This window comes from Schistocerca nitens, chromosome 11 (assembly GCF_023898315.1).
Source record: "Schistocerca nitens isolate TAMUIC-IGC-003100 chromosome 11, iqSchNite1.1, whole genome shotgun sequence".
In the NCBI taxonomy this organism is placed as follows: Eukaryota; Metazoa; Arthropoda; class Insecta; order Orthoptera; family Acrididae; genus Schistocerca; species Schistocerca nitens.
In genome coordinates, this window is record NC_064624.1 from 121894950 (window position 1) to 121910711 (window position 15762).

The 15762-nt window shown below is 41.8% G+C and overlaps 1 protein-coding gene across 6 annotated transcripts in view; it reads right to left on the bottom strand.

Annotated features, from left to right (window-relative positions):
- The window catches only part of LOC126212854 (histone acetyltransferase KAT2A), a 390973-nt gene that overhangs the window by 284060 nt on the left and 91151 nt on the right, over nucleotides 1–15762 (bottom strand). For all 6 annotated transcript variants that reach the window (XM_049940291.1, XM_049940289.1, XM_049940288.1 and 3 more), the window contains one exon: nucleotides 12787–13157. In XM_049940291.1, coding sequence (XP_049796248.1) covers nucleotides 12787–13155 — 369 coding nt within the window. In that variant the 5' untranslated portion in view covers nucleotides 13156–13157. The remainder of the gene's footprint in view (nucleotides 1–12786; nucleotides 13158–15762) is intronic.

Sequence of the window (15762 nt, forward strand, 5' to 3'; positions counted from 1 at the left end):
CACCACAAACACCCAGTCACCTCGAGGCAGGTGAAAATCCCTGACCCCACCGGGAGGAGAAGAGAGCGTAGGGCAGCTAGGTGCAGTCGGAAGGGCAAGGGGTTAGTGGTAAAGGAGAGAGGTGAAAAGCCTGGGGTGCACTGGTGGAATAGCAGACTTTGGAGTGCTGTAATGGGAAGGTGCTAGAGGTTAAGGACAGAGGCTAATGAAGGTTGAGGCCAGGAGGGTTACAGGAACATGGTATATATTGCTGAGAGAGTTCCCACCTGCGCATTTCAGAAAAGCTGGTGTTGGTGGCAAGGATCCAAATGGCACAGGTTGTGAAGCAATCACTGAAATGGAGAACACCGTGTTGGGCAACACGCTCAGCAACGGACTGGTCCAGCTGTTTCTCGGCCACAGTTTGTCGGTGGCAATTCGTGGACAGACAGCTTCTTAGTTGTCATTCAAACGTAGAATGCAGCGCAGTGGTTGCAGGTTAGTTTGTAAATCACATGACTGGTTACAAACTATGCCATTGCTAGACCACCCCATTGCTGAGCATGCAGCCCAGCATAAAATTCTTCATTTCAATGACTGCTTCACAGCCCATGCCAGCTGGATCTTTCACACCAACACCAGCTTTTCTGAATTGTCAGGTGGGAACTCTCCCTGCAACACACCCTACATTCGTGTAACCCTCTCGGCCTCAACCTTCATTAATTTCCGTCCTTAGCTTCTAGCCACTTGCCTGTTCCCACTCTGGCACTACACAGTCCATTCCACCATTGCACCCACAGTCTCTTCACCTCTGTCATTTTCCACTAACCACCATCACCACCACCACCACCACCACCACCACATACACCATATGTCTAACCTCTCAATTGCACCTAGCTGCCCTACCCTCTCTCCACCTCTTCCCTGTATGCTCCCACAAGCACCACTTTGTTTTGTTGTCCCCCACTCCTACCCTGATATCCCTCCCCCTTCCCACCCCGGCCTCCTCCTCACCCCCACCACCTGGTTGTTTCTCCCAAAGTGTGCAGCTGCATGCAACGGCCTCAGCAGCCAGAGACTCCAGCAGTCAACTGTGTGTGTGTGTGTGTGTGTGTGTGTGTGTGTGTGTGTGTGTGTGTGTGTGTGTGTTCTATCTCTGATGAAGACCTTGTTGGCCAAAAGCTCATTTTCTGACAGTCTTTTTGTTGTGTCTACCTGCGATCAGCATTTACAATGTATGGTGAGTAGCAAACTGTCCCTTTCATAATATTATTATTATATAATAAAATTCAGTATTAAACTGTCTTGGAAAGGGAGTGCACCAGTCCTCCTAGTCATGTGTAAATGACATTGCACCATCCATAAGCTAGTTTCCATTCTGCCCACCTGTTACTCCATCTTAGATGCTTGTGTGGGCTGTTTCTATTCTTCCCAACACTGGGTTGCCCTGCTGTCACTCCAGTAAGACAGTGCCCCCTTATACCATCTCACACAGTAATTTGTATTGTGAGCTGACTATCATGTCAATAGTGACTGTTTTATAGCCAATCCAGCTTTTTTTTTTTTTTTTTTTTTAAATATTCAACATCCTCTCCATATAAAATATTTTTTCTTCTTTTAGATGTAAGCAAATCTTAAAACAAAGATCAACAGCTACAGGATGCAGCCACCAGCAATTTTAACAAAATTACTGAATCACAGCATTGTCACCCTTCATTTGCCAATTCAATAATTAAAGAGAAAAACTGGTCTGGGGTAAAAACTGTTAGTAGGGCCAGGTTCGTACTTTAATGACTAAGTTGGCATCACTGGGATGAGCTCTGATCAGCTGATGTATCAACATTGTTTTGTTTATAACCTGAAAAATATATTTCATGGTGGCGAGTCCACCTGAAACATCCACATTAGTTGAACAACGTTGTTATTCATTTTTTACTTGCTGAAGGCAAGAAACCAGTGAATATATATACCGTAGAATGTCTAAAGTTTATGGTGAAGGTTGTATGAATTGTGCAAATTTTTACAAGTGGGTAGAGCAGTTCAAAAATGGTCGCGACTCAGTGACTGACGAAGACCGTTCTGGCTGACCAGTTCACTTGAAAGTTGAATTGATGACATTATTCGTGCCGGCCACTGTGTGACTGTGGAAATGATAGTTGATAAGGTTCAAGTTAGTACTGGTACAATTCGTAACATTATCTGTAAGAAGCTGAAGTACAGCAAAACATGTGCAAGATGGGTCCCAAAAGAGTTGATGCAGCTACACAAGGAAACAAGGTTGAGAGTGTGCACAGAGCTAAAGGATCGTTACAAAAGTAAAGGTGAGCACTTCCTTAACAAAATTGTAACTTATGATGAAACTTGGGTTCACTGTTATGAGCCAGAATCAAAAATACAAAGCATGGAGCGGAAGCACACTGACTCACTTGTCAAGAAAAAATTCAAAACCCAAGCATAAGCAGGAAAAGTCATGCTGACGATGTTTTGGGATGCTGGAGGTCCAGTTTTTTTATTTCGAAGAACAGTATACAACGAACAGCCAATAATACTCGGATTTGCTTTTGAACAAGGTGAAGAAAGCCATGAGAGAGAGATGTCACGGATCTCAGAGGAGAGGTGTGATTCTCCAGCAAGACAACGCATGCCCCCATATTCCTCAACTAACCCATAAAACCATTGACAGAATGGGCTGAGGAGTACTACCTCACCCCCCTTATAATGCTGATTTAGCACCTAGTGATTTCCATTTGTCTTGTGCACTGAAGGAGGCATTACATGGGAACAGGTTCCGGAACAACGAGGATGTGAAAAAGTTTGTGGGGAATTGGTTCAAACATCAAGATAAAGAGTTTTTTGTAGCCAGAATAAAATAGCTTGTAGCCCGTTGGAACAAGTGAATGAATGTTCAAGGGGATTATGTTGAAAAGTAGAAACAGTCATGTTTTGTAAAAATAAGCGCTTTTTCCTCCATACCAATTTGTTTCTCTAATTATTGAATAACCCTCGTAATATAGATAATAATCACTGTATAATATATCTTGACTAGGCGCAATGGGTACACCTATGACATTTTAACATTGTGGATAAGGTTTAAATATTACCTTCATTAATTCTAAGAATCTACAAAGTTGAGACATTGTACATTACCCTTTACCACATATGTTGCACCTGAATGATGCGGCTATACACCACAAAACTGGCTATGAATCAATAAAACAACAATTTTACCGACTGTCAGAAGAATTCCTCTCCACAGCATTTCTATATTGTTGGTTGGGCCACTGACTCAGGGTCTGTGTGCGGTATCCAATGTTCAACAAAGAATAATTACTAATAAATAATGTAAATTTCAAAAAGTCATACCTGTATGTCACTCATTGTCATTCACTACTTTTCTTTTTAAGTGTTTTATAGTAGACAGTTTAAGATATGGTGTTAATTATCACGGATGAAGAGACAAAGGAATTAAAGACATTAACTGGCACTGGGCACTGATTTATATCAATGGGAAAGTTGAAAAGTTGAGCAGGGGGCTACAAAAAACTCGTTATCTTGATGTTTGAACCAATTTACCACTAAGTTTTTCACGTCCTCATTGTCCTGGAACTTCTTCCCACTTAATGCCTCCTTCAGTGCACCAAACAAATGGAAATCACTAGGTGCTAAATCAGGACTGTAAGAGGGATGAGGCTGTACTTTAACAGCCCATGTTCTCAATGGTTTCACGGGTTAGTTGAGCAATATGAGGACGTGTGTTGTCTTGCTGGAAAATCACACCTCTCCTCTGAGATCCACGATATCTCTCTCTCTCTCCATGGCTGGCTACATCAGTATTGTGTGGTACAAGTTGAGAATCTGGGTCTGGCAGGAAAAATCGCAGTTGTGATGACCACTGTATCCAGACGTCCCAGTAGTCAATGCATCAGCTTTGTAAGCAGGAGACCCAGGTTTGAATCACAGACCGACACAAATTTTCAACTTGTCCCATTGACATAAATCAGTGCCCACTGTCAGCTAACATTTTTAATTCCTTTATGTCTTTATTAATTGTGGCTGCAGCAGAACTTATGACATTGCTGCTGGAAGAGAGATATTGTGTAGTTATCCACACATGCCAGCATAAATAAGTAAAGAAGATTGAACCTCCAGTGCTATCTAATTACATTCAAACTTCTGAAATAACATAAACAGTAAGTCAATTAAAACTATTCAGCATGCCACACTAAAACAGCACTATTTCTTGGAGGCAAAAAGGTTCATTTATTCATTTTCTCATTCAATATTCACTGTAGATCAACTGCTATAAATTTAAGATTACAGTTTGAAGAAAAATATGAAATGAAAAAGAAAAATATATTATTGATGAAAATAGTGTAGTTAGATCAATTGGAAATATTTTATTTAAAGAAATATTCATGATTTACTATGCGTGAAAACCAAGGTAAGATGAAATGAACTGAAAACTGATTGTTTCTAAACTGGTATAGCTCATTTTAAAGCTCTCACGCTCTTCTTTGAAACAAAGATTTTACTTTGTCCTAAGACTGTTTACTTCAATTGTTGTTTGTATTTAAAATTATCTAAAATAGGGGAAAGGCAATGACTCACCTATAGTGGACTGGTATGTGGCATATCAGCATGCACACTAGCTTTCGAGCTCTTTAGTCCTGTCAACTCGTGTTCAAAACTGTTGTTTTCGTAATCAAATTGTGCAAGTTTTTTTCTCAGCGGTTACATATGTTTTATGCAGTGCTGAATCCCAATTTCATGTTTGCTGCGTTGTAGGACATTGACTTCACATTGAAAAATGTAAAAAACTTACAAATTTTGGAACCTTTTTCTTTTTTTCTGTTATATCTTCAAAACTACGAGTTTTCCAAAGGTGCCCATCCGGTACAATATTAAAGCAGAGAAAATTTCCAAGGAAATGCGCTACTCAGGACTGATTTTCTGACGAGTAGTATTGGCACTAGAGCCCAGTGAAAAGCAGCGACTTTTTGGCCCTTCTGAGAAAAAGTAAAAAAATGCTCACTCCCATGACATGCAACTTTTTATTCAATTTTCTCATAACGGGGAAAGAAGGAAAGCAAAAACTACGAAAAATACCTTTTTTGCCCCACAGCCAAACAAGCCATTCCACTTGTCTCTCATTGGCGTTATACTTCCAGTGTGTTGTACTTAAAAAGAGGCTGTTTTGAATGCACCGATAGGAAAAAAGTACATGAAACACAATAGGAAGATGAATACAACATCTGTATGTAGTAAGTACGTGTCATGAAATGAGTGAATGTCATGTCCATGATTGGATAATCACTGCAGGTGGGTTCTCTCTCTGGAAAAGGAAGAGGCATTTAGTGATTGAATATGGATACAGAAGATAGATAAGCAGTATTGTGAACCACTGGTGTATGAACAAATACTGATGTCATACGCACAGTTCTTTTTACTCTTTTTGGCTACTGGTTGTCCAGAAACTGTTTCTTGGGCACTAGAATGCCCAAGTGAAGGCTCCTGCGAAACAGAATGCCAAGGCAAAATATCAAGAGCTGCGGAAGGTCTCAGCTGAAAACTGAGTTGTTGCTGTTCTTCAACTGAAAATATTGTAGTTGAATGATACATGATATGACCAAAAAAAAATCAAGTGGTAAAGATGTATAATGTTGCAAATATTACATGAATACCTTGTGTCGGCTCAGCTGCTTCAGACAGTGGTCCCGCAAGGGGCTAATCCAGGTTGTCTCTGTCTTCTATATCTAAACTGTTCAAGAAGAATATAATAATTCCAATCCCAAAGAAAGCAGGTGTTGACAGATGTGAAAATTACTGAACTATCAGTTTAATAAGTCACGGCTGCAAAATACTAATGCAAATTCTTTACAGATGAATGGAAAAACTGGTAGAAGCTGACCTCGGGGAAGATCAGTTTGGATTCCGTAGAAATATTGGAACACATGAGGCAATACTAACCCTATGACTTATCTTAGAAGAAAGATTAAGAAAAGGCAAACCTACGTTTCTAGCATTTGTAGACTTAGAGAAAGCTTTTGACAATGTTGACTGGAATACTCTCTTTCAAATTCTAAAGGTGGTAGGGGTACAATACAGGGAGCGAAAGGCTATTTACAATTTGTACAGAAACCAGAAGGCAGTTATAAGAGTCGAGGGACAAGAAAGGGAAGCAGTGGTTGGGAAGGGAGTGAGACAGGGTTGTAGCCTCTCCCCGATGTTAATCAATCTGTATATTGAGCAAGCAGTAAAGGAAACAAAAGAAAATTCAGAGTAGGTATTAAAATTCATGGAGAAGAAGTAAAAACTTTGAGGTTCGCCAATGACATTGTAATTCTGTCGAGCAAAGGACTTGGAAGAGCAGTTGAACGGGATGGACAGTGTCTTGAAAGGAGGATATAAGATGAACATCAACAAAAGCAAAACGAGGATAATGGAATGTAGTCAAATTAAATCGGGTGATGCTGAGGGGATTAGATTAGGAAATGAGACACTTAAAGTAGTAAAGGAGTTTTGCTATTTAGGGAGCAAAATAACTGATGATGGTCGAAGTAGAGAGGATATAAAATGTAGACTGGCAATGGCAAGGAAAGCGTTTCTGAAGAAGAGAAATTTGTTAACATCGTGTATGGATTTAAGTGTCAGGAAGTCATTTCTGAAAGTATTTGTATGGAGTGTAGCCATGTATGGAAGTGAAACATGGACGATAACCAGTTTGGACAAGAAGAGAATAGAAGCTTTCGAAATGTGGTGCTACAGAAGAATGCTGAAGATAAGGTGGGTAGATCACATAACTAATGAGGAGGTATTGAATAGAATTGGGGAGGAGTTTGTGGCACAACTTGAGTAGAAGAAGGGATCGGTTGGTAGGACATGTTTTGAGGCATCAAGGGATCACAAATTTAGCATTGGACGGCAGCGTGGAGGGTAAAAATCGTAGAGGGAGACCAAGAGATGAATACAGTAAGCAGATTCAGATCGATGTAGGCTGCAGTAGGTACTGGGAGATGAAGCAGCTTGCACAGGATAGAGTAGCATGGAGAGCTGCATCAAACCAGTCTCAGGACTGAAGACAACAACAACAACAACAACAACAACAAAATTGTTGTCGATGTTTGAGCACAACCCTTCACATTGCTAGCACAGTTTTGTGCAGTCCTGCCCACTGATGAATACATTGCCCCTGGCAATCCGTCTTGCACTTGCAACATATAAGCTGAAGGAGGCTCTCGGGAGCCAGGGTTTCAGTGTGGTAATAGGAGACAACCGATTTTTTTGCTATTTCCACCACCACTTCTCCGGGTCGGCGTAGGCTTTTTTCTTCACAGATTCGTACAGTCTTGTAGGCATACCTTTGAATAAATATGCAACTCATATATCCATTATGTATGAAGGAAGTATAATCAAAGTGCGACTCGGATGGGCAGTAGAGTACCAAGCAGCAATAAGACATCATCAGTTACACAAGTTAAGTTTTTCTATCAAATGCAAAAAATACGGATAGAGTAATCTCCATGCTGATGAAGAATGCAGCGAAAGTGGAATTGTCTCCAAGTAGGCAGCTGATGATGATGATGATGATGATGATGGTGGTGGTGATGGTGATGACGATGTCACACTAATAGTGCAAACAGCAGAATTCCTGGCTTTGTCTCAGGAGCATGTCGCAATTGCGGTTGAGTGATGACTCTCCAAATCCCCCCCCCCCCTTTTTTACAGCCAATGCATATTTGCTCAAGTCAGGGATGAAGATTTTTGGTATGTGGGGTGCTCAAATGCACAGTCATCAGCGCCTGCACAAAGTCCCAATTTTTACACAGTCCAATTTTTTTCACAGTCCGATCTAGCCACTGTCACAAATGATGATGATGACAACACAAACACCCACTCCCTGGGCAGAGAAAATCCCGAACCCAGCCAGGAATCGAATCCGGGACCCCATGATCCAGAGGTAGCAACTAGCCACGAGCTTCGGACTCCCTCAAGCCAGGGAGATATACAGGGCTATTACAAATGATTGAAGCGATTTCATAAATTCACTGTAGCTCCATTCATTGACATATGGTCACGACACACTACAGATACGTAGAAAAACTCATTAAGTTTTGTTTGGCTGAAGCCGCACTTCAGGTTTCTGCCGTCAGAGCGCTCGAGAGCGCAGTGAGACAAAATGGCGACAGGAGCCGAGAAAGCGTATGTCGTGCTTGAAATGCACTCACATCAGTCAGTCATAACAGTGCAACGACACTTCAGGACAAAGTTCAGCAAAGATGCACCAACTGCTAACTCCATTCGGCGATGGTATGCGCAGTTTAAAGCTTCTGGATGGGTCTGTAAGGGGAAATCAACGGGTCGGCCTGCAGTGAGTGAAGAAACGGTTGAACGCGTGCGGGCAAGTTTCACGCGTAGCCCGCGGAAAATTGGCTCATGCCACAACTGGAGACCGACAGCGCCGACTTCATCTTTCAACAGGATGGCGCTCCATCGCACTTCCATCACGATGTTCGGCATTTCTTAAACAGGAGATTGGAAAACCGATGGATCGGTCGTGGTGGAGATCACGATCAGCAATTCATGTCACAGCCTCCACGCTCTCCCGACTTAACCCCGTGCGATTTCTTTCTGTGGGGTTATGTGAAAGATTCAGTGTTTAAACCTCCTCTACCAAGAAACGTGCCATAACTGCGAGCTCGCATCAACGATGCTTTCGAACTCACTGACGGGGACATGCTGCGCCGAGTGTGGGAGGAACTCGATTATCGGCTTGATGTCTGCCGAATCACTAAAGGGGCACATATCGAACATTTGTGAATGCCTAACTTTTTGAGTTTTTGTATGTGTGTGCAAAGCATTGTGAAAATATCTCAAATAATAAAGTTATTGTAGAGCTGTGAAATCGCTTCAATGATTTGTAATAACCCTGTGCAGCTTCTCTGCTCTTCCACCATCTGGAAAGTCCAGTGGAGAAGGGTGTTGCCAACCATGTGCTCTTCCCCCAAGCAATGAATTGTTGCAACTATCTCCACATTATTCAACGAATGCAAAGTTAAATTTTTCAACACCCTCTCCAAAAATCTAAATATTGTATCATACATTAATAAATTCACTGATCCTCCAATCCATCCAACAGAAATAACAGTGGCTTATGAGAAATTTGTGATTGCCCCTTATTGTGGTAACCATCCAACTGCAACACTGCAGCTGAGGTTTGAGCAATACCTGACATCAGCCTACAAGGTATCAGCAGAAGCAACTTTCATAAATTCCACTGAAGCTGCAGATGAACAGCACACCTGTAGAGTTTTACATCAGGAGCTACAGTACATAGGAAACTACTTGCATCCAGAGCATTGGGGATGAAAGTTGCCAAAAAATCAGCTGTCTTCCATCACCACTCTGAAACCCTGGCTCCCGAGAAGCTACTTCAGCTTATATGTTGCAAAAACAAGAAAGCTTGCGAAGTTCAGCGTGGGTGTAGGTGGGCAGTACTGTTCTACACAAAACTATGTGAGGGGTTGTGCTCCAACATCAATGACAGTTTTGACACAAAACACAAAAACGACTGGGCTGAGTGTCTCACAGGGCCTATGTCTGAAGCAGTTGTCGTGACAGAACGTATTAATTCGTGTAATATGAGGGTAAGTCAATTATTATCCACAAAGTAGTTATAAAATTTTATTGTAATCAAATAGGGAACTTACAAGATCATCATTTTTCGACATCGTCTCCTTGCATTTCGACGCACTTGGTCCATTGTTGTACAAGCTTCCTAATGCCCTCATAAAAAGAAGGTTCTCGGTTGAGCTGCGAGCCAGGAATGCACTGCTTCTTTCACTGCTTCATTTGGTTGGTTGGTTTGGGGAAGGAGACCAGACAGCGTGGTCATCGGTCTCATCGGATTAGGGAAGAATTGGGAAGGAAGTCGGCCGTGCCCTTTCAGAGGAACCATCCCGGCATTTGCCTGGAGTGATTTAGGGAAATCACGAAAAACCTAAATCAGGATGGCCGGACACGGGATTGAACCGTCGTCCTCCCGAATGCGAGTCCAGTGATTAACCACTGCGCCACCCCGCTCGGCACTGCTTCATCCGAGGCAAATTGACAGCCCCTTAATGCCTGTTTGAGTGGACCGAACAAGTGATAATCAGAAGGGGCATGATCAGGGCTATATGGAGGGTGATCCAGTACTTCAAATTTGAGTTTCTGGAGTGTTTCAGCAGTGTGGGCAGCAGAATGCAGACAGGCATTGTCATGCAACAACACAACACCTTTCGACAGCAATCCTCGGCGTTTGCTTCGGATTGCAGGCTTTAGCCTGGCAGTAAGCATCTTACTGTAACATACACTGTTTATAGTTGTGCCCCTCTCCCCGTAATGTTCCAGTGCTGGACCTAGTGGGCCCCAAAAAACCATAAGCATCAGTTTTCCCGCAGACAGTTGGGTCTCGAACTTTTTCTTGCACGGCGAATTTGGATGTTTCCATTCCATACTCAGTCATTTACTCTCTGGCTCGTAATGATGAAATTCATGTTTCGTCACCAATAACGATCCTGTCTAAGAAGTTGTCCCCTTTGTTACCATAGTGATCCAAATGTTTTTTGCAGATGTCCAAGCGTGTTCGTTTATCCAACTGTGTGAGACATTTTGGGACTCATCTTGCACAAACTTTACAAAACCCAAGTCTGTTGTGGATGGTTTTGTAGGCAGAACGGTGACTACTTTGCAGACGATGTGCCATTTCACCAATAATTAATCGTCCGTCTAAGAGCATTATTTCATGTGAACGCTCAATGGTTTCTTCATTTGTGGCAGTAAACGGTCGTCTGCCTCCTCCATCGTGCGTAACACTTGTGTGACCATTTCGGAATTTTTCAATCCGTTCGTAGACACTCCGTTGTGGCAAAACACTGTTCCCGTACTGTACCGAAAGTCTTCGATGAATTTCGACCCCTGATACCCCTTCCGACCACAAAAAATGGATCACTGAACGTTGCTGTTCTTTGGTGCAAATAAACAGCGGAGCAGCCACGATTAACAGCACAACAGCAATAACGAAACTAACCCAGCAGCTTGAAAATTGCAAAGTTATAACAACGAATAAACAAAGCATCCGTCATCAACGTAAAACGACAGTACTGCCAAAATAAACAAAAATATAACGAATTGTGGATACTAAATGACTTACCCTCATATTTTGCAGCATTATGCATCTTTACTAATCAATTTGCCTCTATCATATTATTAAATATTCAATTACAATATTTTCAGCTGAAGAAAAGCAACAACTCATTTTTGAGCCTGGACCTTCCACAGTCTCTGACTCTTTCCCTGAGCCTTCCACTACCCACGACCCTTCACTTGGGCCTTCTAGTGCCCAGGAAACACTGCCTGGACCATCAGTAGTCAAACAGAGACAAGTAAAAAAATTGTACACAAGACATCAGTATACGTATTTCTTCATACATTGATAGTTCATAAAGCAGCTTATCTGTCTTCTGTATTCATATTCTATCACTACATGCCTCTTACTTTTCCCGATAGAGAACATACTCACAGTGATGACCCAATTGTCGACACTACATTCACTCACTTCATGACAAATGTACATTACTACATACAGATTTCATATTCACCTTCCTCTTTGGTATCCTGTACCTGATATGTTGTACATGCAATTTGTTAATGATTTCAATGAACAATGCTTCCCATCAATTAATTCACAACAACCTCATTTAGCATAATACACCAAAAGTATGAAGCCAATGAGAGACAGTTGGAAGGGGTCATAAAGCTGTAGCGTGCAGAAGGTATATTTTGTAGTTTTTGCTTTCCTCCTTTCCCGTTTATGACAAAATTGAATATTACAATGCCTCTTATAGGAAATCTAATGTATTTGCACTTGGTGTGGAAGTTTCGTTCATAACACGTATGTTTTTTGAGTTGTATGGCACGGAAATGGGCGTTTTTGATGTTTTCACAGAACAACCAAAAAGTAGCTGCTGTTTAGTGAGCTCTAGAGCCAATACAACTTGTCAGAATAACAAACCTGAGTAGTGGATTTAGTAGAAATTTTCTTTAATTTAATTTTGCAGAGAATGATCATCTTCGAAAAATACATAGTTTTTTTGAGATATAATCAAGATACAGAAAAAAGTGCCAATATTTTGAGGTTCTTCTGCAAGTTTCATTATGAAGCCCACCGCCAAGGAAGTAGCCAACATCAAATTCGGATTTGGCACCACCAAAAACATATAGAACCGTTGAGAAAGAACTTCTGCAGTTTTATTACAGAAAACTACCATTTGACTGGGCTACTTGCTATATTTTTTTAGCAAAAGTACACACATTCACAGAAACAACCACACAGACACTCAAATGCCCACTCACGCGGCCACGGGAGGGCGCACGGTGTCCCGTGTGAATGTGTGTACATTTACGAGAAAAGCAGTAAGTGCTGAAAAGCTACTGTGTAAGCTTTGTAAACAATTAACACATGTTCTCTGTTACGTGTGTCTCGGTGCCACATATAGGCCCGCTGTAGGTGAGTCATTGCCGTGCCTTTATTTTATGAACTGTTCCATTCTGTAATTTCTGTTACTCAGCAGAAATCTTGAACATTTCCAAATGTTCCGTTACAAAAGAAATAAGAAAAGTACTGTTCCAGTTTAATTCTCACACCATGGTGAAGATGAGTGATACAAATATTAGTGACAGTGGTATTGAGAAACAGCTGAAATTGCCAAAATCAAACAAGTCTCCAGCGTCCAACGGAGTCCCGTAGAGAGCTGCAGCCACACCCACCTGGCAGGCCGAGTAAATGGCGAGTTTGAGCATCTTCTTGCTGTGGCTCCAGTTGTAGACCTGCTGCTTCCGCATCTGGATGCGCTGCAGGTTCGACTGCCGCGAAGCCTGGTCCGCCGACGACCCCGACGTCCCCACCGGCTGCGACCCGCCCGCCTTCTCTTCGCCGACCACAGTAGCGGACGCCGCGTCCGGGCCCGAGTCGCCCCCGGCACCGCCCTGCGAGGCGATACCGGAGGATACGTCGGCCGGGGCTACGCCCGGTGCCGTCACGGTCACGAGGCCGTCCCCGGATACGGCGGCCGAGATGTCGTCCTCGGACAGGTGGGCCAGTGCGGACCCGTCGTCTGCGAGCGTCTGCTGGCTCATGTCTACAACGATACGTGTATCTCCTAACTCTCTTGATGTTTCAGAATTTCCTTGCACTTTTTACAGGAGAAGTCCATACAAATTATAAAAATGTAGGTATGTATGAGGGTCATTCAATAATTAAAGAGACAAATTTGTCTCGGGGAAAAAAATGTTAGTAGGGCAAGGGCAAGTTTGGTACTTTTGTGGCTTTAAATTGGCATCACTGAGATGAGCCCTGATCAGCTGATGTATCAACATTGTTTTGTTTATAACCTCAAAAATACATTTCAAGATCGCGAGTCCGTTCTGTTATTCGTTTTTTACTTACTGAAGGCGAGAAACCAGTGAAAGTATACAGGGTGATTCAAAAAGAATACCACAACTTTAAAAATGTGTATTTAATGAAAGAAACATAATATAACCTTCTGTTATACATCATTACAAAGAGTATTTAAAAAGGTTTTTTTTCACTCAAAAACAAGTTCAGAGATGTTCAATATGGCCCCCTCCAGACACACGAGCAATATCAACCAGATACTCCAACTCGGCCGTCCAGAACTTTTCCCTTTGCACAAACACCCATTCTCTGTAAACTGTTTATACCAACGTTTAATACACCACCTATCAGGAGGTTTAACACCATACTTTGTTCGAAATGCACGCCGAACAACTGTCGTCGATTCACTTCTGCCGTACTCAAGAACACAAAAAGCTTTCTGTCGAGCGGTCGCCATCTTAGCATGAACTGACGCTGACGCCTAGTCAACAGCGCCTCAAGCGAACAAATGTACAACTAAATGAAAGTTTATAGCTCCCTTAATTCGCCGACAGATAGTGCTTAGCTCTGCCTTTTGTCGTTGCAGAGTTTTAAATTCCTAAAGCTGTGGTATTCTTTTTGAATCACCCTGTACTGCACAATGTCTAAAGTTTATGGTGAAGATTGGTTGAATCGTTCTAATTTTTACAAACGGGTAGAGCAGTTAAAAATAGCCGCGACTCAGTGACTGACGTAAACCATTCTGGCTGACCAGTTGCAGTTTCAATTCTCTCCCTCGAAAGTCGAATTGATGACATTATTCGTACTGACCGTTATGTGACTGTGGAAATGATAGTTGATAAGGTTCAAGTTAGTACTGGTACAGTTCATAACATTATCTGTAACAAGATGAAGTACCACAAAACATGCAAGATGGGTCCCAGAGGAGTTGATGTAGCTACACAACGAAACAAGGTTGAGAGTGTGCACAGAGCTAAAGGAACATTATGAAAGAGATGGTGAGCACTTCCTCAACAAAATTTTAACTTGTGATGAAACTTGGGTCCACTATTATGAGCCAGAATCGAGAAGACAAAGCATGGAGTGGAAGCACAGCAACTTACCTGTCAAGAAAGAATTCAAAACCCAAGTATCAGCAGTAAAAATCATGTTGACGGTGATTCTGGATGCTGAATGTCTGGTTTGTCGTGATTATCTCAAAGAACAGCGTACAATGAACAGCCAATACTACTCGGATTTGCTTTTAAATGAGGTGAAGCCGGCCACGAGAGAGACGTCGTGGATCTCAAAAGAGAGGTGTGATTCTCCAGCAAGACAACACACGTCCTCATATTGGTCAACTGACCCATGAAACCATTGACAAAATTGGCTGTGAAGTACTGCCTCATCCCCCTTACAGTCCTGAGTTAGCACCTAGTGATTTCCATTTGTTTGGTGCACTGAAAGACACATTACGCAGGAAGAGATTCCAGGACAACGAGGACGTGAAAAAGTTTGTGGGACATTGTTTTAACAATCTAGACGAAGAGTTCTTTGCCGCCGGAATAAAAACGCTTATAGCCCGTTGGAACAAGTGCATAAATGTTCAAGGGGAGTATGTTGCAAAGTAGAAAAAGTATTGTTTTGTAAAAATAAATGCTTTTTTCTCCAGACCAATTTGTCTCTTTAATCACTGAACAACCCTCGTATGTTCCACATCTCCTAAGCCAGTGGACCAGTTTCAACCAAACTTGGTACACACATCATTTACTGTCTGGAAAGAATCACTTTGGAGTAAGAATCACCTACCTATCACAGGGGTGAGGGTGAGGGCGAAAAAGCAGTGTAGCCCACAACACAAGGATAACTACACTTTTACTCATCCAGTATTTGAGAAAGAGAACACTTTGAAACTTGCAACAAACTTTACACTTAATTTAAAAGCTTTATGAAACTTTGTCTCTGTGATGGACCCCACAAAATGATGATAGGAAAAATGTTTGTTGCTCATTGCATTTTCATTGTTCGTGCAGTAGTTTGCTACATGATGGAGGAGTTTTTCAGTTATTAATTTTTTACTACTAACTGATTCATGAGACATTTTGCTGACAGCATTTACGTATACCACTGAATGTACCAGGGAAAATTACATCATTGTATGAAACTTAGCTTGGGAGATATGACATCATAAACTCCAAATGTATGAAAAATTACAGCAACGTGCAATATGTTTACGTTTACTACTTCACTGATACTAACTCTATTCGCAACAGTTTTTGCAGGGAGTATCCATGTTTGCTGCTGAATATACCTAAAAAACAGTATATCATTTTATGATACACAGTATGGTTGATACACTATGTGATCAA